Genomic DNA, 24,755 nt, shown 5'->3' on the forward strand with positions numbered 1-24,755 from the left:
AATTTGTTGCCGATGGACGGCTGGACTCTCTTTTCAATAAATAAATGTTGGTGGAGTTCCATTGATAATATTTTTAAGTTAATGGGGAGATGAATAAGATTCTTCTTGTGACTCCGGTTGTGCATAGTCATGGAGATTTGTCTCACTTTTATATACCAGTCGAATCATACAATTGTAAAATGAATTCCTGTCGGTGAGTGTTGTAATAAAGGGAATAAAGTAAATTTTCTACAAATAGATTAAGTTTAATTTATGCTGAAGTTATTGTTTACTTAGTATTCTTAGTTATGCTGTCCATCGGCAAGAAATTCTCTAGAAGCCGAGCATTCATTACACCTATTTGCTAGTTATGCTAACGTTCATCTATTTTATTAACACACAATTACACCTATTTTAGAAATATTAAGAAACAATTATTATTTTTAACTAAAATTTATTCTAATTATAACAAGGGATACAATACCACGGGACTTCAAGGTTAGACAATATTATATCATGTGAAATCATATTGGGGGATTTAAGATCTAAAAAATGTGGGTGCAATATATTGCCTATCGGTGAAAACAAGGGGGTTTTTTATTCCGACTATGAAAAAATACAATATTTGGTGAAAATAGGGGGGCTTTTAATTCGGGATGTGTATTGGGAGGGGGTGACAAAAAAGGAGTTTAGGTCAATATTTTTTGAAAATAGGGGGATTCTTTAGTATGCCATGAACACACGTGTTATAACCTAGGGTCACTAAGTGAAGCCCCCGTGTACAATGCTTCAAGTTTCTATCAATAGTCTGGTTAGTTGAGAGTTAAAAACAAAAAAAGATTCGGTTAGTTTAGAGGTAGAGGGAGAAAGAGTGGGAGAACAAGAAGATGACAAAGACAAGTACTAACCACAAACTACGACTGCATCATAGATATGAGTTTGATAAATATCAATAATCAAAAGCCTAAACCATACTAAAGAAATAAGAGTGGAGTAGTGATCAACATAAATCACAAATTTAGGTAATAATCAAACATATATAAATGAAAACCAGGGGTTAAATCGCTAGTGGATAGGATGGGTGGAAGTAAGGTTACTCTATAAGCTACGAACCCTAGAAATAGATACATATATGAAATGAAGAAATAAAACCCTAACCAAATCTTGGAGAGAAGATAAAGAAGAAATAAATAAATACAAAACCCTAAAATAGAATAAACAAACCTTAGGGCCCAAGGCTATGTGTTGACATATGACACATTAAGTCCACCAATTTATGTAAAAAAATAATTCTTTACATTGAATAATATAAACTAATTAAATAAATACAATCTATAATCACAATTAATCTAGATTTAGTTTTTTGGAAAGAAGGATAAAAATTTATTCAAAATAAAGCAAGAATTACAAGAAGAAGAAGAATATTACATATTTCTATCCTCCATAATCAACTTTTCCAAAGTCTCTAAATAATTTGGAGGTAGAAACCTCCAATCCACAACATTCCAACCCACACCATCCTTAGAAGCCCATTTATCCCAAAAAAACCACCACCTTTTTACATTCCCTTAGAATATGACAAAAAGAGATCGAATCAAAGAAGCTGGAAAGATACAAAATTTGACTAGCCACCAAAGCAAGCTACTAGTTAATCGCATCCAACCTTCGATCATTCAAAAATCCACAATAATTTGAGAATTGGACTCACAAAAAATTCTCTAGAAACCAAGGGAACATCCTCTCTCAACAACTTTTAAAATAGCAAGAGCCCCCATCAAATTATTAGAGTGCTACCTTTATAAATAAACAAAATGAACACCACTTCGCTATCACTATCCATCCCAATGCCACCAATCCCAACATGACCAGGATTCCCATGAGAAGACCCATCAATATTAATTTTAAACTCCTCTCCAAAAGAAGGAAACCATCTTCCTTCCCAATGAATCTTTTGTTTTGCATGTCGAGGTCTTTTTCCATCCATGAAGGCCCCACTACTTTCGCCTAACTTCAAATTCTTAAAAACATCATGATCACTAGGATCAACCACCATAGAAAAGTCACAATTTGCAAAGATAGTTTCCTAAAGTCTACTAACAACTTTCCTTCACACATGAGCCTCTCCCAATTTTCTTTGCTGAAATATTCTATGATTCATTTCTAGCCAAAGATTACAAAGAATGAGAGTAGGACCAATAACCCAAACAACCTGAAGAAAGGGGGTTTTAGCCAAAGGTCTTTCGAAGATTTCCCAAAATTCCATTATCGAGGTATCATGAACACAAGACTGACCCCACACCCCCCACCACCAATGCCAAATCCCTCTAGCATACTAGCATTGAAAGAAAATATGAGAACAACTTTCCTCACTATTATAGAAAAGAATACATATATAAGGTCCATGAAAGCCCCTCTTACTTAATTTCTCCTAGGTGAGACACTTATCTTTATCTAATGACCATAAGAAAAAATTACATTTTGACCAAGAGAATTTATTCCAAACTTCCTTCCACCAAGGTATACCAACCTAACCATGAAGCTTTCTATCCAACTCTAGATAGACCGAGGCAACAAAGAATGTTCCTTTAGGATGTAGACCCTAGGTAATAGTATCTCTCCATTTAAGATAGTTGTAGAGTCTACTTGATAGGATCTTAGAAAGCTCTTGTTGATCTTCCACATTGCCTCCACCTGGCCACTCCTGAGTATCCTTCCAGCAAGCAACCTCCAAGTGACCCATTATCTTGACAGTCTTATAATTCTCAACCTTTATCTAACTAGCTTCAAGAAAAGTATTATAAAGAGGCTCTAGATGATGAAGCTCATGCACAATAGGGGGATGGCCATCCAAAGAATCAAGCTAGAAAAGCACATCAAAACCCTTATTACAAATCTATAACTACCTTTTATAATATTTTCTCCTCGTTTGAGTATATTCAAAATCATAGAGCCCTTTCTAGTTAGGCCATACCTAGGCACATCTGAGCAAGCTGCCCCATAAAGGTAATTATGATAAATAATCCTAGCCTAGTCTTGATCTTGACAAGTTTACCATCACCAAAAGAAGCTTAGCAGATAGCACCTGACCAATTATACTAGTCGGTCGAAGACCAAGACCACCCTCCTCCTTTGCCTTGGTTAAAGACCAACACCACACTGAATCCCATTTAACCAAACTCCACTTTTAGGAGAGAAGATCTTACCAGACCATAAAGAATAATGATAAAGAACATCAAAATATTTAACAAAATAGGTAGGAGCAACCTAGACAAAGTATCTATAAATAGGCAAAGTCTGAACCATAGAATTTAAAAGAGTCACTCTCCCAACAGTCGAACGCCATCTACAAGTCCAATGACTAATTTTCCTATGTGCTACCTCTATTTTTGTGCATGATTATTTTTTCCATAAGTGCATTTAAGGCAAAATAAAGTACATTGAAGTCATCATTGTCTTGTTATGAATCCCTCCTTTTTTGACCTTTTTATGTCAAAGTGTCCTGCTTGAAATTCTGACTTGAAATTGTGTGTTTTTCATTGGTGCATTAGTTCAAGGTTCATCCTTTGTATATATGTGTCGAGTCATTGTTAAATTAAAATTTGTAGTGTGCAGGAGAATTTTCAATGATGAATGAACTTGAACTGTTGAACCCTTTATAATGGTTCAAAGGTTCGTAAGTTCAAAGTTCATGGAGTGAATAAATGAATGACAGGTGGTAGTGAATGAAAAGAAAGGATGAGGATAAAGGGGAATATTCTAGGAGTCGTGGAAACTTTAAAATTTTAAAAATAAAAATTTTCCATAAACGGGAAGTAATCAATATATGATAGGTGCCTTCAGCTGGGTGATTTGTAATCAATGCAAGTATCAGAATTATGGCATTTCGACATAAACTCAACATGAGTGGATTTGATGTTTGAAGTATGTTTCTCATAAAGCCATGTTTTAGCCTTTTTTAGACTTCAAACAATTTGTTTCTTCATTGAGAAGCTAAAATTAAAAAGATAAGAGTTCAGCATGGAAGGTAATTAGCTCTGTTCTTCAAGCTTAGCAGAAATTTGATTGTATGAAAAGTGAGTTACCAAATTTCCTTCTGCCTCTATAATTTCTTTGTCTCAGAAGAAAATTGATTTAATTTCCTTCTTTTAGTTTAGTAGGGTATATCTTTTTAGTTTTTATTTATACAAGTCACCATGATGAGGCATGTGTGTCCCAAATTACAAATGAGTTTTGGTCTTGTATATTCCCTACCAGAATTTGGGGATACTTCATTAGCTAAGGAAAACTTGGAAGATTTCTTAGAGAGAGCTAAAAACCCAAAAGACTCCCAAATGATGGAGAAAATTGTAAACAGTGGACTTATAGAAACTGTTACTTTTCCTATAGCTATGCAATGTCTTAAATTAGTGTTGGAATGCATGAATAGATATGACCTAGAATATAGATGTATTAGGTCTACAGATGGAGGCACATTATTGAATATCAATAGGGAAACCATAATGGCCGTAATGAAAATTCCCCCAAAAGAACCCTAATAGTCCTAAAAATGGTTGTGCAAAAAATATTCATGCCTTTGTCAAAATATTGGTCATTATGGAGTAATTTTGCCCTCTTTTCAGGGTTCAGGGTTTGGGGTTTGTGCATTTTGTTTGAGTCTTTTGTTTAAAAACCCTAAACTTGTCATATTCCTTAATTACCTTTTTCCACTTAAGCCAAGTGTCTATTACCATTGGCGGGGCCTTTTGTTTTTCCTAGCCATTAAGTTCATTTCAGTCAACCTCTTTGTATTTTCTTAAGATTGCATGTGAAGTTATCCTAGGCGGGTTCCATTTAATATTTTTCTGCTAGCACCTAATTTTTCCTAAACCTAAAGTTTTATAATTTTTTCCAGTGACTTTAAGGTAAAGTTCGAGCAGATCTTATGGTCCGCGCAGCCTCACGGTTGAAAGTTTAAGGAGATTATGGACTGCAGTATCACGAGATGATGCCACGTGTTCTCGATGAAGAAGGTTAAGCTAATGGTTTGATTTTTCAAACCTTTGATGTTATTGGTTCCCAGTGAGTAAAGACCAGACTACTAATGGTTCCATAAATTTACATATGTTTCAATGGATAGTGATGTTATAATTTGGAAGAAAAGGTGCTCGAATTTTAAATTGCAAAGGTGGTGGGCACTATGGTTGCAAGGTAAAGTGCGAACAGATCCAGTGGCCTTCATAACCCCATGAAGGAAGATGCAAGAAGGTTATAGACCACAATATCACAAGATGATGACACGTGTCCTGGGCTGACCAAGAAGAGTGATGATGGGGCCACTGATAGGGTTAGGCTAGGAGATGACATGGCATTGCTATGTCACATATTTGGTGGGTCCACAAGCCACAATGGAAGGTCAATGTTAGATTGACCATTGGTGATCATTTGATTAGCCAGACTGGGTAAGATCTATAGCAGAATTTCAAACTGAATTTAAAAACGTAATCAAAGGTATTATTTGTCACTCATGCGGGAAACTTAGAACAAACAAAAAATAGGCTTGTTGAGAATGGAGCGGATAGCGACAATTCGGGACATTTGGATGCCGAATAATTCCTGAGGGACTATTTTGATGGTTTCTATTGAGTTGAGGTTGATTAGACAAGCAAGGATGACGGATTCACAGTTATAAGGGGATTTGGATAACTTCTGAGTTAGAGATGGGAGATCACAGACTTCTTTGTAAAACCAGAGGTTGCTTGTTTTCAAGGATTCTAAAGAAAAATTTGTACAATCAAGGAAGAATAAGATCAGAACAAAATCATTGACATAAGATAAGATTTAGTAGGAGGGAGTGGATTTGACAGGCATGACTTCTAGAGTCCATAGTTGGCGGGGTTGAGTTGAAAGCACCAGAATGATGATTTTCACATGAATGAGTACCACCAAGTGAAGTGATTTTTTATTATAAATACAATGGGGTGGTTTTTCAATTAGTAGAAGAGAAAATAAACCTCTTCATTTTCTAAGAGTGGTTTTTCATTAGTGAAGAAGAAGGTGTTTAAGCAATATCATGCATGGAGTTGATGTGTGATCTGTGATACCGGATGGTTGTTCTTTCTCCTGTGTGATTTTTCTTATTTTCAAAGTGGTTGTGAAAGTTTGAAGGATTTCCAGAGGGGGTGTGAAAGACTTTTCTTATTAGGAAAGGCCATGCATAATGCATCATTTGCTTCTACTCTGCCACTAGTTGGCACAAGGTTTGAAGAACGAGCCCACAGAGGAATGAAAGAAGGATTTGTTTGGGTAGGGAATTGCAGCCAATCATCTTTGAGATGACATGGAAGTTGTGACCCCTTCCCAACATATTATTTTTCTGAGTAAGCTTCCCCTTTCACTTTTTCTAATCCTGGGCATAAAGGCTAGAGGTCTTCTTCTAGTTTGGAGGTGACTTTACTTCTTGCCGGGATCTAGCTTCCCTTCCAAGAAGGGAAACACTCTGTAGGGTAGAATGTAGCATCTGACACTCCATCTGAAGGTATCAGGGTGATAATAACACAAATTAAGCACTTTTGTTTCTACCAATGTTCAGTTACAAATTGTGATTCTATTTTCTCACGGGTGCCAACGTATGGATAGTTTTTGGAAGTCATAAAGAATATTTCTGTAACATAATTGCATATGGCCTTCCAAGATTATTTTATGAGATTAAATATTCTAATGACATGTGTCTCTCTAAGCCCATAGCTTGTTTTCTCCCTTGTTTCTATAAAAGTGATTTCAAGGCTTTGAGAGGAGGTCGAAATTCTAGTTCATGTAGGGGTTCCAAAATTTTGTTTCCTTTAGCAGGTTTTAGATGCAACTATGCAAAGTGTAGATTCTTTTGCAGAGAAAAGTAGAATTATTCTTGTGTCAATGTTTTATGCAGGTTTTGAAGGACCCAATTGTATACTATATTATGGTAGACATAGCATGTAAATAAATAAAATCAAATTCATGCTTATTTCTCTCCCATGTATGATTTTACTATATTTTGAATGAAATAAATCAAGGGTTTATTTCCTTCAGTACATTGTTAATATGTATGTTGTTTGTGTTTATGCTTTGATCCAAGGGGTTGATTAAATGCTTGAAAAAATTTACAGAGTGGTAGGGTTTGTGCAGGGATTTTGATAAGTAGTTTTGGGCTTGGGTCATAGTTAAGATGTATTGTAAGGAAATATTGTCCTAGATTTGAAAGCCATCGTATTATTTATGTTGTAGTTCACCTTATATTTCATGAATTTGACTCCCCAATGGATAAGGCACTGGTCACTAGTTTGTCTGAGTCTTTACAGTCAGTCTTGTGCTCCATTCATCTATCCTTGCTATAAATTGGTTAATTATCAGAATATTTTTCACATTATTTCTGTTATTGTGTTTTTCTATCTATCTCATGCTCTGATTAGGTCAAGGATCACTGTAGGATTTTCCATCCTTGATAATTCTCCCCTTCATTGATCCTGTATATGAGATCATCTGCCTTTTTTTAGTGAATCTTTGAGTGTCATGCAGAGATCATAAATTTAACTAAAGGGATCAACCTCTCGGGTTATGTAGAGCCGAAAGTGTAGAAGGAATTGCAGAATCCTTATCAGTTGGTACAAGTCATTGAGGATTTTAATAGTTTGAGTTGGCTTCTCCATATTTATTTGAAGAATGAAATTGGTTTCTACTTTCTTGCAGTATAAACCCATTTGGGAACCAACAAAATGGCGACTTTGCTAGGGAATATTGCATAAAGTTTTATAGGTCTTTCTATGATTTGATGGTTGAGCTATGCTCCTACGTCATAGGACCCAAATATTTTGCCTTATAGAGTCACGATCTTGTTAAATCCAGCCCTTGTCAGTTGAGTCAATTCTCATAAATGTTGCCTGAGAATCTGTTGTATTTCATCTTTCAATGCAAGTTTGTCGAGATTTGTCCCTATTTTATGATTATTTTAATACCTCACAAGTTTTGAGTGTTGACTCTAAGATCTTTGTACCAGTGAGAATTATTTGAGGAAGAACTAAAGAAGAACTAGAGAATTCGCAAAAGAGATGAAGAAAATTTGAGCTCTTGTGATGAAGTACCCTGACCAGTTGAGGATGGAATCCATATCATGCCATATGATGATAAAGAGGTGTTGCAGTGTTGGTTTTTGAATAAATTTGACCTGTGAAGAAATTTCTGTTGTTGAAAATTTTGAGCTCTGCAAAGATGTGGTGACTCTACAAAAAAACCTAATGAAGAGGTGAAGATAGTTCTAGATCAATTATTGTTATCTCCATAGGTAATCCCAAAATGAAATCTCCATCATAGATTTTCCTCAATGCTGGTGAATCAAATAGTTTATAATAGTTAATCTGATATTGACCTCTATATTGGCATATGACCCCACTATCGGCCAATAAGAAAATTTTGTATTGGTCTTGCCTCATAACTCATCCCAAAGGCCACACCATCAACTCTGACCTCTCGGTGTGGATACAAACAATCATCTTGTGATGCCACAATGGTAAACACCCTTTCACTTTTTGATCGTGGGATCATGGAGACCGTCAGACTAAGCAGCCCTTTAACCTATCTTCCTAGACAACCATTTAGCCTAGGCTACTAACATTTGAGAACCTTTTGATCGGCCATTAAAAGAACTTCATCCATCTTTAGCGTGTGTAGAAAGGATGCACCTTTAGTCTCCCAGGATTTAACTCATTCTCATTGACCTTTAAAAAATCAAAATATTAAAACTCCTTTTTATAACTTAACTCTCCCACCCAGGTTGTGACACCTGGCCGCTCCAAGATAGATGACAGCTCCTCCGGATCCTGATACTCAATCTCCAAGGTGATAAACTACATTGGCCTAAGTTACCCTGGTGAGAACCCCTAATGAGAACCTCCATCGAAACAACCAATACTATCAACTTAGCACTTGGCCACTATCTCGTCAAAACAAAGCTATCTCGATGATCCAACCTAAACACCCATCGGCATAGCTATTCCAAGAACGCATCCCCACAGTGACATACTTCATCTGCATAAGGTGTCTTGTACTTCATATCTACATTTCTTCAGCATATCCACATATGTTATTCAAAAAAACTCACCATGGGCTCTTCTCTTCATTATCTTATGTCGGAATTGCTCAGATTATCGACATAGTAAGAGTTGATCATTCCAAGTACAAAAGATACTTTGATACACCTACTCTATCTCCCTATCAGCATAACTATTCTGACACAATGATATTGAATTAGTTTAGTCTATTGGTGTTATAGAAAATTGCTATACCGTGTTTGTCGATTATTCTGATAGGTACTGCTAGCTACTATTTCAGTCGAGCTATATCGATATGTCTGCATGATAACTCTGTAACCTGTAACACTTGTTTTTTCTTTGCATCCTTAACTCATCCCTGCAGTACGTGTTGAGATCAATGACAATAATTCCAACAATCTCCCCCTTTTGCATTGTTGTCAACACACACAAGTAACACATTCTCCCCCTTTGAAAATAATGGAAAAGGGACTTGCATACCACCTGCCATAAAAATTGTACACTTCTTCTCCCCATGTAGACTCTTATCCTAGACAATGTTTGTCAATTGATACTTTTAGTATATTCTACTAGATGAACCATTATTACAATATAAAAGGCAGCTTTGATGTTGCTCACAAAATTTTATAACTCCCCCTGAGACAAACATGAGGTTCAAGGATGAAAAGTAGTAAAACAGTAAGCTCCCCCTAAACCACATACCTCATAAATACATTTAAGCACTAAAGGAAGGTGGGACAACACCCAACTTATATCTCAAATACTCAAAGTTATCCTTTGGAATAGGCTTTGTGAAAATGTTAGCAACTTTATCACTTGTGGGAACATATTCAACCTTTACCTCCTTCTTTACAACCTTCTCCCTAAGAAAATGGTACTTAATTCCTATATTTTTTGTCCTTTAGTGCATAACAGGGTTCTTGGAGATGTTAATGGCACTTGAGTTATCATATTTTATGGAGGTTGGATCTGTATACTCTACCTAGATGTCCTTGAGTGTCTGCTTCATCCAGAGAACTTGCGAACAACATGTGGCAGCAATTATATACTCTTCTTCAGTAGTTAATAGTGAAATAGACTTTGTCTTCTCTATATTCCATGACACCAATATACCTCCAAGAAAGAAAGCTCCACCTTTTGTGCTCTTCCTATCATCAACACATCCTTCCCAATCAGTATCATTATATACCTGTAAAATGAAATCTCCTTTCTTTGGAAACCATAAGCCATAAGTGAGTGTGCCTTGCAAATACTTGAATATTCTTCACACTGTATTAACATGAGATTGCTTAGGGGCTTCTTGAAATCTAGCTACAATGCACATTGCTTACACAATATCAAGCCTTGAAGTTGCGAGATATAATAGGCTTCCAATCATGGATCTATACAAGGTCTAATCAATACTAGGTGATTCAACATCTTTTCTCAACTTGCATCCTGTCACCATGGGGGTACTAACCGGTTTGTTGCCATCCATCTGAAATCAATATTCCCTTATTCTGTTGTGATATTTGCAAACCAAGAAAATATGACAATTCTCCAAGCATGGACATTTCAAACTTTGACTCCATCTGATCAGTAAATGCTTTGCATAGAAAATCTTTGTTGCCTCCAAAGATGATATCATCTACATATACCACTACTATTATCATGCAATCTCCATCTACCTTGATATATAGATTGTTGTAGGTATTTCCTTTTCTGAACCCTTGTTGGAGGAGATACTTATCCAACCTATAATAACATGCTCTAGGTGCCTGTTTAGACCATATAATGCTTTCTTCAATCTGCAGACAAATTTTTCATCTTCATGCAGCTGAAAACCATTAGGTTGTTTCGTGTAGACCTCTTCTTCAAGAATTCCATTCAAAAATATAGATTTGACATCCATTTGGTATACTTTGTAAACTTTATATGCTGAAAATGCCAAGAACATTTTGATTGCTTCAAGTCTCACAACAGGTGCAAAGTTTTATTCCAAATCTACACCCTATACTTATCTTTATCCTTTTCTGTGTAAACTTGTTTGGTTTCTTTGTTCTTTTCTGTTGTCTCATTCTATTCTGATTTTGCATTAGGTTCAGTTGTTGACATTGTCTTCTTTTTCTTAATTGTCCTAAGTCTATAATGTTTTTCAATGTGGCCAATGTTTTGACAATGATAGAATTTTGCATTTACATAGAATGATGAGTTTGAAAATCTATTATAGGAATGAGATACAGTTCTCCTACATTCATAACTCCTATGACCATACTCATCACAATGATAACAAACAACATTCATATCCCTAAGAGCAAAAAATTGATTTCTACTTTTAAAACTAAGAGGAGACCTATGCATAAGCCTACATTTTGCAATTCTATGACCATAAGTATTATATTTATAGCAATATCCATAGAATTGAGGTACATACCAATCATTATTGAATTTGTTTCTCATTTTTCTCCTTGGAGTAGCATAGTTTGGTATTCTTGAGCTCACCCTTCATGTATCCTTGACCTTTTTGAAGCCTCCATTATCAAAATTGGCTTTTATTTTAGGATTAGTATGCTAGTTCCTTGACTGATTCTTTGTAGCAGCAACATATGTCATTTCCTCTTTGGGCTTGTTGACTATGAAGGTTTGTTTGACTTCACTTTCACTTGAAGAGGTGAAGAGTATCTCCTTTTTTGATGAATCTTTATTGTTAGAACATTGTCCATTTTTAAATCCAACTCCATTTATGTCCTTGTTGTGCTTCTGCTTACTTAATATTTTGTCTAATAATTCGGTGCTGCCATCATACTTAATCCTCATGTTTAGTTCATCTTTCTTCTATTCAAGCTCTTTTTTGAGACCCACAATCTCTTCCTCCAACTTTTGATATTCTTTTTCTTTGTTTCCTAAATCTGATTTAGTCACTTCATAAATCCTTTTTTCATCTTCCAACTGAATCTTTAAATCAGAAATTTTTTTCTTTGATTCCTTAAGAGATTGGTTTAATATCTCTTATTCTTTAGAAACACCATTCCTATACTTGTTATATGATTTTCTTACCTTTGTAAGTTCTTATAGTGCACTCACAAATTCATCTTCAAGGTCTACTTTAGCTTCTATTTCCTCTTCTTCGTCATCAACAATTTGTTCCTCAGATAACTCTTCTTGTGCCATAAAGAGATTAACTTCTCTTTCACCTTCATTGCAGAAATATTCAGAGACACTTTCTTCATCAGAGGCATCATCTTCAAAAGTGTAAAGACTACTTTTATTCTTAAACTTTCTTATCCTTGGCTTATAAGAATTGTTCATCATTTCTTTGCCAAAAGACTTCATGTTTTCTTTCCATCTTCATCCTTTTCTTCATAAGGGCATTTAGATGCAAAATGTCGATTCTTGTCATAGCTAAAACATTTGAAAGGCAGCTTACCTTTGTACTTTCCTAAACCTATTTTGTGATTCCTAATGAAATTTGCTACAACAGGATCAAAAATCATTTTCATCCTCATTTGTAGCTTGTTATTTTCCTTTTTGTGTGGTATTGAAGGCATATTCTCTCTTTGAAGGTTCAACACTTATTTTTCTCATCTCATAGGTAGACAGAGAACCAAACAATTCATCCACAGAGAAAGTCTTTAAGTCTTTAGCTTCTTCAATAGATGAGACTTTTGTATCATACTTTGAAGTTAATGATCTCATAACCTTTTTGATAGTAACTTCATCCTTGACTTATTCTCCGTGTCCTCTTATAGCACTTACAGTCTCATCCACTCTTTGCAAATAATCAACTATCTTCTCTTCTTCTTTTATTTTTAGGCTTTCAAACTAGGTTCTTATATTTTGCATCTTAGCTTCCTTCACTTTGACATCCCCTTCATATATTTTTGCATCTTGTACCAAGTTTTTTTTGCTAATGTGCAATATATGACTTTGACAATCTGTATCTGACTGACCACTTCAGATTGTATTTTTAGCTTTAGCATTATTCTCATATTCCCTTTTAGTTTCAGGCCTAGTAAGAGGAACTTGAGGAAAAATATATCTAGTTTTCACTAACATCCAGACATCAAAGCCTAAGGAGGACAAGTAAGTTTCCATTCTCCTACTCCAGAAGGCATAGTTGATACTATCAAAGATAGGTGCTTTAGAGGAGGATTCATTTCTAGCCATTGTGTTCACTAAGCAGGACCTACCCAAGCTAGATAAATCTTTTACTATGAGGGAACCTAAGACTCTAATACCAATTGAAGAACACAAATGGACATTGAGGGGGGGTGAGTCGGTGTATTCTAAGACTTTTTAACTATGTGTGCAAATACTACTACTGCAAATTAATTGAGAGCACACACACACAAGCACACATCACATAACACCATATGTACGAGGAAAACCCAATGTGGGAAAAACCTCGGTGATAATAGTTGTTGGAATCTACTACTCCAATCTAGACACCAAAAAAAGGTTTACAATATGTTTTAGGGTGCTAACCCAAGGAGCACCAACCCCTGATATTTTGAGCACCAACCCAAGGAGAACCAACCCCTAGTTTTATGAGTACCTACTCAAAGAAGTACCTACCCCTACTCTGAGCACCCACTCAGAGAACTATAGTGATTGTTCAAGTTTACAATACAATGATAAAGCCTTGTAACAAATGAGTTTTGTAACACTTACATGTTTCTCTTTTTATGAGAATAACTTTCTCTTCCTATTGAAGGTTTATATTTTGTTTCTCCTCCTTCCTCTGGTTATCCTTAATTAGTGGAAGTCCTTAGAAGGTTTATATGGGGGCAGATGGAATAAATGACAAAAAAGTTAGTGAGTTTGGTATTGATCATAATTAGTGGAAGTCCTTAGAAGATTTATTTCCTATTTTTTTTATATACCTAAGTGGAATGGAAGTTAAGAGTTCTTTAGATGATTGGATTAGAAGGAATTCAATCTTATGAAACTCTTTTAAGCTTATAAGTTAGATTTTTTTGGTAGCTATTGAATAAAAATTTATAATATGTCATTTTCACCAATTTAATGAAAGATGGAAGAAATTTTTTCTAAGTTAGTAGCAGTGAAAATGACAAATAACATGGGCATCTCAAATAGCTTGACCCACTAAATTTGATATTTTTATTTTCTCAAGCCTCAGGTTCATGACAAATATTTGCCAAAGTATAATGCAATCTTTTTTGAGTTTAAAAATTAGAGCACTATTTTAGCAACATGAAAGTAGCCCAAAGGTTGTCTATTCATCAAACTCAAAGAGATCTTAATGGAGATTGACCTAAGAAAGTGGTGGAAATAAGGACAATTCAAGTGGGTATCCCAAATAGTTGGCTTTGTTTCTTAAAAGTTTGAATGCCTCGGGCTTTGAAACCTTTAGTAAGATTTGAAAAACGTTAAGAGGTCGGTCATATCACAATTAGTGACTATTGAAAATTGGGAAAGATTAGAGAAAAGGGTGGAGGACAAAATTCATTTCTCAACTTATGGTAATTAGAGTTGTAGTCCCTAGGTGGTTGGAATTTTAACCTTTTTTTAATATGTCAACCATTAAGAGTATTTAACAAGAAAGGAATGCCATAGATTGTGCCTTTCATGAAAAATTATTTTCAAGATTGTTGCTTATTTTCTATTTTGGTGGAGGTGGTGTATATTTGTTTTATCTTTATCAAAGTAATAGCTAAATGTAGTGGAGGGTGAGCATTTTGAGCCATATTTTTATGTCTTGGTATCAATTTAGTGGATTTTTTGGGTGAATTGGAAGAATTAAATGGCATGAGCACAAAGAGTAAATGATTTGAGTGGCTTCCACTGCAAGATTTATACTATATTGCTATTGTTTTTTATCATTCTACAAAGTCTTTTAGAAAATCTCAATCTTAAGCTTACCTAGAAGACATGATAGTGTTGTTTCACTAGCTTCAAAAGAGAGGATCAATGCATAGGTGGTAGAGATTCAATAAATTGTTGAAGATTTAGGACCAGCCATTGGAAGTTGAGGTTTTCTTCCCAAAGTTTCTCCTCTAGCTTGTCCAGTTCAATGAATATTCTTCTGGTAGAAGGGCGGTCAATCTAAGAGCCGATACAGTGAGGCTTCCTTCTGGTTTGGGCCATTGTTCTATTGCTCCTTCTACCCATGATCTAGTGGTCTAAGATAGGTGTTTTGTCTTTTTCTTGTTTTAAAAAGATTCTTGATTTAGATGTTGGGGCGTTTTGGAAATTTTGATAGATTTCTCAGAAGAAATTTTAACATTTTAAAGTTTTCAATTTTTTTTGTTTTACTTTCCCTGGTTGGGCAACAAACTCTTATACATAGATAGGTATGACTAGTTGTAAAATTTAATTTAATTTTCAGGCTCTCTCTATGTTTTTAATCTTTTAATATAATATATCGGCTTCGACCCTTTATTGATCAAAAAAATATATATAAATTAAACTAAAAATGAATATCATTTATATATTTAATATTTATAATTATTTAAGATATTAATTTTCAACACTTGTGTTTACTATGAGATTTTAGCTCATTTGAGCATTATTGGGGAGGGTGATGGTATGTTCCTTGATTATTCCATCCACCAAGATTCAAATCTCTAAAGGTGTGATATAATGGATAAGGTGAAGATCATATCTTAGACCAAATTGATGGAATAAATACCCTTTAATCCTTGACTCCCACTTATAAAGATACTAACATAAACTTGCATAAACTTGCAGCCTTTATCAAATACCAAAATGAACTCATTACTCATATAAAATCTTATTAAAGTTAAGAAAATAAAATAATATTCGAAACACTTGTTCTAATATTATTACTGACTCCAATGATAACGTCGGTGTTTTATCAAGTTGCTTGGGGTTAGGGGTAATACGATTCCAACCCGAGCAGAATTATTGCAACACTACGATTTTAAACTTGTACTTTTACAAAAGTTGTAAACTGTCGTCGACCGTGCGCTCAGAAGAATCTTGATTCTCATCTCCATTAACAAAAATATTATTAATGTATACCTCCATTACTCTTTCTTCCTATTAGAAAGAGAGTCAAATCGTCCATCGGTCAAAATTTTTATACATTGGAAGAATCGCGTCAACAAAGTTGAAACCAGTGTAGAATATATCCATCCTTAATTATATAAAATATTGAGGAATTTATGTGAAGACGTGCACTCGTGCGGCTCTTGTAATGTCACCAATCAAGGAATAAGTTAAATGAAAAATTGTAGCACCCAATCATGCAAATAAGAAAGTTCAGTAGATTATCGATTTGGTGCGAGATTAAACAGCTTAGTTTGCTTACATCAAAAAAAATCTTAGTGTAAGCTACTACTTAAATAAAAAAAAAAACAAAGAATACTATGCATTTCAATACAAACGATTACTTATTTTTAACGTTTCTAAAGTAGAGGGGAAAAAATCCTAGTACAGAAAGTTACGACGTCCATCTTGGTACTCACAAACCAAGAGACACAAATGATGAAAAAGTCTGTCTGTCCTTCCATAAACTTTAGTGTCAAAAGGTGCTCAAATGCTTGATTGATTATTTAACACAGAAATCTTTCAATTTTTTTTTTTTTTTTTATAAAATGATTATATAGATATTGGTATATATATATATATATGGTTTCTAACAAATTAGAATATAATCAGTAATTTAAATCAAAAGATTGTTCATTTAAGCTGTTATAAATAGAGAAAATGTATAAATTTGCTGAGATAATTTAACAATTGAATCAGTATATTCAAAAGAATTAAATTTCAATAAATGATATAATCAAGAAATATATCTTCATCTTTATCAATTAAACTCTAATATTCAAATTATTCTTGCTTAATTTTTAATCTAAAAATTTTAACTTCTTTTTTTTTTTCCCTATTTACCAAACATATATATCTTTGGTTATAATAATTCTTTTTTAAATTACTGTTTGGAAAAGGATAAATGAAGAGACTTTATGAGACAAAAGAAGAAACATTATAGAGACTTTAGTGAAAGTGGCCTTTTTTTCTATCATTCAACAAGTTACAATCACCCTACAATTTCTTAAAGACTATTTTATGTAGATTGTGAATAAAGGCTCATCTATTGTCTACAAATTGTAACTCCAATTTCCTCAATTTTAATCTCATGACATTATAAACTCTAATAACTCTAATGGATAATTTATCCAAATATATATAAAATTTTAAAAATAGTAATATAAATTATCAGAATTTTGATAATAAATAGGATAGAAGTATTAAAGCTTCCTCCATTGCTACCTTCAAAATAGATAAGAAATACTGCCCTTTCAACAAGGCTTATCTAATAAGAAAACAAGTGCAACCAGAAATAACTGGATAGATTGTTTTGGTTCCAATTTCAATACGTGCATATTATGTATGATATATTTTCCTTTTTGAAGTGGTTTTACTAAATCTTAATAAACTAAATTGTGTTATTCTCATTGTACATTTTTTGGTGCCAAATTATGAATGATGTGATCTTACAGATGTGACCTAATTTTCTCAAATCGTAATTTACTTTAATTAAAAAAGATAAAACCCTAATTGCTAACCTAAAAGAGCAAGCTAAGTCGTGTTAAGTGTACGCGTGATCAAAACTTTGAAGGTTACATTAAAAAACTCAGTTACGCGAATTCACCCTCGTATTTCTCACTAAAAATCAAGATTACCCGATTTCGCCCTCAAATCTCTCACTAACAATCAAGATTACGTAAGAGGAATATGTATAAGTGACGCCAGTGTTCGGCAAAATTCTTTATAACGCTGTCAGAGAAAATTTTGTCTGCAGGTGAAATCCTTACCACTCTACCAGTCATGGAAAATACTCAGACCCAAAACGGCAATTCTGTCTGTTATCCTGCCCCACCCAAAACGAGATATAACGTTTTCATCAATCACCTCGGAGCCGACGTGAAAGAAACCCTAGCGAGTCTCATTTATCACAATCTCCAAAACAAGGGCTACAATGCCTTCTTAGACAAGAAATCTATTCAGGTGGGAAAGAGAATACCCAAATCAATAGTGGGGGCTATTCACACAGCTTCTGTGCACGTAGCCATTTTCTCAGCCAACTATGCAAACTCAACATGGTGTCTGAAGGAACTCTATCTTATGCTCAAAAGTGGGGCACCAATAGTTCCTGTTTTCTGCGGAGTTCAGCCTTCGGAGCTTCGTATGAAAGATGAAGACGGAGAATATGCTCGAGCTTTCCAGGTGCACAAGGACACAGGAAAAATCAGGCCTCAAAAGCTTGAGAAATGGAAGAAGGCTCTGCGTAAAGTTTCACGTATAGAAGGCTATATTTTCAAGGGGTAATGTTCAATCATAACTCAGGACTTTTAATTAATATTATAATATCAGAGTAAAAAACGTTTTCGTCCTTGAGAAAAACATGAACCCCAGCTTTTCTGTCCTTTTCTTTAATGTTTTTGAAGATCTTTTTCTCGTCTCTTTAGAGCACCTAGGCTCCTATGCTTGTTATAATGCATAGTTATTTTATTAATTATTCTGTTGTGTATATCAGGGACCAAGGTGTTTTGCTGGAAGAAATTGCAACAACTGTAGTTAAATATATTAACGTTGCCAAACGTCTCAAACGTTAACTTCATTGTTCCCTGGATCCGTGATATTACGCAGACAACTGAAAGCGTGTTCAAATAATACCCAAATCAATGTTCACAGATTTGCTTATTTCTATAGATTAGAATTAATCGTTGTTTATGCTTCCTTCGACCCATTAAGTTTACTTTTGTGTTCCACTGATTCTGCTAACCACAACTTTTTTCATCCACAGCCCAGCTTCAGTGAAGTATGGTATCTCTCCCATTCATGAGAGTTGTGTAATATTACAGACGTAATTATTCATAAATTTGGGGTAGTGAAGCCGTATATTGGTACGCTAATTTATGGTTAAATTAGATTTCCCAGCTTTTTTCATAGGTTTACTTAATTACTTTTAATGGTTGTCTATTTATATGTATTAAAGAATATAGTCTGTGTATATCTATGAAAGAATAAAATAAACATCTTAAATATGGGAAACAAAAACTAGTGTCACAAACAAAGTATGTAACACACATTATAGGAGAAGTTCTTAAAGGGAAAGAAAACTCTTAAAAGAGTGACCTAATTTATTATTGCTGAGATACATTTCATTATGACTTGTTTCTATAAGATATAATCTTATTTATATACAATTTTGAAATGAATATGAATTTCAACTCTTAAGTTATATAGATTGGAATAATACATTTGATGTGGGATTTGTTGTTCATGCAATTAAAGTCTGAAATAATTATAGTGCAGCAACTCTGCTAGCTTATTATGCTACCCACTACTAAATTAAGATGTTTGGAACACTGTCTACCTTAACCAATTCTCTTAATTTTCTAATGAGTCAGATTTTCAATGGCTTGTTTAGCCCCACTACATCATTTAGGTTGAACAATCTACGAGTGATCATGTAAGAACATCTTGCATCCATCAATGCATGTCATTGATACTCACATCAACAAGATGCACTAACTCACCCTGTCAAACAACCAATCCATGAACGAACTACAACTTTTAGCCTCAAGGTCCAACCCTACACTTTGCCAACAAACACTAAGAGATGCTCTAACTCAAGGAACTTTTGACAACTTCCAAGGATAATTACTCCCTCAATTTACCAACATACACATCACATTAGTCATCTGTACCCAATATCCTTCTCTTCTACCTCTCTATGAATGGCAAAGGGGCTTGATGGTCTTAGGTGAAGATGTATAGATAGCTCTAGATGATGAGTGGTCCATCTAATTGTTTTTCATTTTCCAAAAGAAATTATTTCTTCCACATGGAAGCTAGAAATGATTTTGGAATAGATACAACCAATACATAATTATTTTCCTTTGTAACCACCAAAACACTTTACTTTCAAACTCTTTGAATAATACAAGAAACAACTTGCATCGCTTTATTTTCATAATTTCCCATGTAACATGTACATCTAATATTTCTACAACTTATGATTGTCTAATATATTAAAGCTATGAGATTTCCACAATCCATTTTGTATTCTAGTGTATTTTTTCTGGATTCGATTGTGTTAAGATCCAGAAAAAATACACTACAATGTCTAATATATGTTAAGATCCTTGAAGAAGCACAATGGAGAAATGGTGATAGTGGTAAGAACTAGTTAATTGCTTGCACTATTACTAACAATAATGAAAGTGAAAAGGTAATTTATTAGTACTTGTCATTTTCCATCCCTAGCATAGTGCCCATATTTTTTATAGTCATAACATATGCAAGTATTTTGAATATATTTAAGGTGGAGCATGTAACTAAAAGGTTTTTCCTGAAACTTAAATAATTGTAGGATTGAAAAGAAGGGGATGGCACAACATTATTATTTTTTATTTCTATAGAGTTATTTGTTAACGAAAAATGTGGTGTACACCTTGCACATGATTTTTTAATGGTTTAAAATAAGTATTTTTTCATATTGCATCTTTTTAAACGTGTTTAGCGAAATTCAATATTTTTTTTGGGTACATTTGTAAGGTTGTATGTAACATCAATTAGATAACTTATGTGTGGGCTACAACTTGGAAAAATATTTAATATTGAGAAAAGCTATTTTTATAGACAAAATATTGGGCTCAATGGTTTTGTGATCTCATGGTTTAGTTAGTAGCACTTAATAGTTTTGTGTAATCTTGAATCTTTTTTAAGGAGAATACATGTTTAACGGTAAAGGTTGGGTATAATTTGTATTTTAAGCTCCCTTGTAGGGTACATATATGAGGCATGACATGACTTACATGGTTGTATGATTACCATCATACTTAGATGCATGGGAATAAATTATATGAGCTTCATGTATCATAAGCATTCATTGAGATTATATAGGTCTATTACAATATTTCATTGTTGAATAATAAATTGAGTTTTATTCTTTTCTAGGATATGTTTTTAATCCATGGTGGGATTATTATGATATAGCTTCTATCATTTTGATGGTATATTTTTCTATAATTTTGTGTGGTGGATCCTAAATACTACTTTGAAAATGTTTCTCTCTTTAGGTTATATAATTTATATTGCTACAATATTTTTTCCTCTCAAGTGGTATTAGAGTATGGTTATTAGGCTATGAGAGGAAATATCCTAAGTTGTAACCCTTAGTATGAATACATTATTGAGCATAATTGAATCTATAATCTTAAATAAGAAAATAAAATAGGAAAATTTAAGGACATGTATGTGTTTACAAACATGGGTTGTATATTAGGAGTTGTATGAAGATTTAGAATGTGATTTTTTGTTAGGGATATTTTTATGAAGGATTTGGGGGTCAAATTTTGTTGAATGATTATATGAAAAAAAATCGGCATTGACTCCAAAAGATTTGAAAGACTTTATTTTAAAAATATTAAATTCTACTATGTTTGTAATTTTTTTTTAATTTTTAGGGTCATAAGGATATCTTGCAAAAAGGATTTAGTATCATCATACAAGTATAATTAACATAGTTATAGGTGTTAGTATTATATACATAGAGTTATCACAAAAAAAAAGTCAGTCAATTCATTATTGATACAAAATGAGGTCTATGATAATTTAATAAACCAGAAAAATGAAATACCAACTAAACAAGATAGTGCACCAACCATCAATCACATGGAAGATTGGTAGCTATTGCTAGCCACTAACCCATAAGCACTAGTCCTATTCAGTGATGCCACCTTTTCTAATTGCTATCTATTATTAACACATGTGTCTAGGTGTTGCCACAACCACCATCATTGGATACCCACAAACATTCATCTTTCGATCCATAATAAACTATTTTTTTTGTTCTTGATAGAATTTATTTTATATAAAATATCATGCATTTTACATCTTATAGGAATAAAAAATCTCTTTCCAAGAAATATATAATGACATAGGTTTGATCACCAAATACTATTATTTGTACTCTTTTTTTTGTGCATGAAGCCAATATATGCATATAGTAGTGAATGTATAATATCTAGAGCATAAATAATTATATTTTATATATTTGGCAAGAGATTCAATGAATTTATAACATAATTTAAACAATAGAAGAATCTTTTGTTCACTTGGATGAGTACAAAAATATGTGTAGTGATTTGAACACTTATAGTAGCCTAATATTTAGAACATGATTGTGTGAGAATTAAACAAATATTTGAATGTAAAACCATGTTGAATTGCATATTTTATGGGACCTATATTATATTATATTAGGATATTAGATTTGGCATTTCTTCATATAGTTCCACATGTTTTTTTGGTTGTTGACTTTAGTGGAGACATGTATACGAATTGACATCTAGTTTGAGGATATTTAATTAATACACATATGAGACTAGTAGTCATAATTTAGTGATAATTAAGTGTGGTTACAATAATGGTGACAATTATGTTGTCTGGATATTCATGAGTATTTCAATATATGAATTAAGTCATCATGTTTGTAATTAATATATTGTGGTGTTGTTTAATCCATGATTAAAAGTTTTGGTGAGGTTTTATTTAGAAGGTTGCCCTTCTCTTATTGTTGCATGTATAGTTCCTTGACTATAATTACTCATCTATCAATTTTTTTTGTCTTTTTAGACATTAGGTTGATTTTGTGTTTAAGTCTTGAATTATATAATTTATCTTCATTGTTATCTCAATTTATATGTTACAAGAGTTATGGTGAGTTTGTATATTGTGTTGGTTTGATATCTACTATTTATGTGGTTGTGTGAGTTGGATCCAACCATTAGATAAAGTGGGGCGAATCAAATTTGGGTAATCTATTCCTATAAATATTTTTAAATTATGATACATATTTAGTTAGTTAGGATTTTATATGATAATTTAAGAATTGGTATATTCTAATTAGAGTAAATTGGGAGAGGAATGAACCATTACATATCTACTAAAGGGAGGTAACCCAAGGTATTACAAGGAGTGAGAGCCTCAAACTAGAGGATAAGCTACTTAAGAATAATAAGACCCTAATGAAAACTGCAAATCAAACACCAAAAAACTAGAAGATGAGACTAGACTATACTAGATGAAAAAAAAATATACAATAGACACACACCTACTAAATAAATGAATCAATGGCCTACCTAGTGTGGGGCTTCTCAATTTTCTATTCTTTTCTCATTGCTTTTAGTTTTTTAGAGAATGAAAGCCTCTTGTTTTATCCCTTACTTGATGAACTAGTAGGGGACTTTAGGCTAGGTTTCATCTTAGACACTGATGACTCCATTCTAGTAGCAGAGGAAGAATCCATGTGGAATTTTTTTTTATCCTACCTACTGACAATTTCTTCCTAAATGGCCTATAGATTCCTACAGTTCTTCTTTGATATTTCATTTTTTGTTCTATCATTTCCTCCATTTTCTTTTTACTGATGCCTAGTTGTCCTATAAAACTTGAATTACCTTCATCATCTTCTTTCTATCCTCCTTTTTTTCAATCTTATCACAAAGACCCTTCTGCACTAAATCATTTTCCACCACCCAAACCATTTGATCCTTATCATTTGATGCCCAACTAGAAACTCTAGAATCCGACATATGAGGGATAGCCTAGGTTGGGCTCCCTTTTAGTTTAGGAATGGAGATGAAATCATTACCAAACAAAATATTTGACAACTCAACACATAGAGTGGGAGCAAAGGGATTTTTTAACCAACCCACAAGAGGGGGTAAAATTTAGGTGGAAATTATACTGACTTAGAATAAGCCCTTGATGTAAGGGAAGGACATTTTTCATTTTATTAACAACCACACATTGGGAGATAGAAAAGAAAAGACAATAAGGGAAATTCATCTTGACACCATACCTCGGATGGTTGAGCATGGGGAATAGCTAAAACTAGAACCATTTGAATCTCCTATCCAATGTGATGAATTTTATAAGGAGTAGCATGAGATCTTTTCAAAACCCATGTAAATCATCTCTTTTGAACCCACTTTGCAAGTGAATAAATTTCTCATTCAACTTCAAGAACCTCATATAATCTATCTTGTAGTTACCCTTAGGTTTTTTTGGGAAAGTTGTGGCTTCCACCACAAGATTAGTAGCAATCGCAATAGTTTCCATAGACATAATAATTTTAGTTGTAAGTATTGATATGTTACATTTATATGGGATGATTTAATATTATACTATGTTAATTGTCATTATTTGGCTTATAGACTATGGTTTATCTCCTTGGGTTATATATTTTATTTGTACTTTATTCTTTGTAGCCATATGCTTATTTGTAAGATATTTAAGAGGTTATCAAAATCTAATGAATAACTTATTATCAGGGTCTAAAGGGATTATAGTAATGATATAGATTTCATCATTTTGTGATGTGATATCATTTTCGTTGATTCTTGGTGTGATATAAACAATCTTGTATCATAATTCTTCTATATGGTAGAGAACATTGAAATCATGATTTTGTAGAAAGTTTCATGAGATTGCTGCAAATATGTGCTTGAATGATGTTTGAGAGATGTGTTGTCATTGATGTCAATATATTTCTCTATTTGTGACAGTGTTGCAATGAGTTTAGTATGTTGGTTTGTTCTTCATGTTAATGATCAGAGTTTGAGGATTAAAAGGTTTGTAGAGCATTGTGTATAGATTATTTAGTATTATTTTCAAAGGTCCGCATGAAGATTTGTGTGAGTTATGGTTATCTGTGTTGTGGCTAGTTTTCCCATTGTT

General features: G+C 33.4%; 1 protein-coding gene across 1 annotated transcript in view; it reads left to right on the forward strand.

Annotated features, from left to right (window-relative positions):
- The window catches only part of LOC131858184 (uncharacterized), a 51,023-nt gene extending 32,404 nt beyond the window's left edge, over positions 1–18,619 (forward strand). Inside the window, exons 5-6 of the mRNA XM_059211302.1 lie at positions 17,806–18,328; positions 18,541–18,619. Coding sequence (XP_059067285.1) covers positions 17,806–18,328; positions 18,541–18,619 — 602 coding nt within the window. The remainder of the gene's footprint in view (positions 1–17,805; positions 18,329–18,540) is intronic.
- The last annotated feature ends 6,136 nt before the right edge of the window (positions 18,620–24,755 follow it).

Source organism: Cryptomeria japonica, chromosome 1 (assembly GCF_030272615.1).
Source record: "Cryptomeria japonica chromosome 1, Sugi_1.0, whole genome shotgun sequence".
Classification (NCBI taxonomy): Eukaryota; Viridiplantae; Streptophyta; class Pinopsida; order Cupressales; family Cupressaceae; genus Cryptomeria; species Cryptomeria japonica.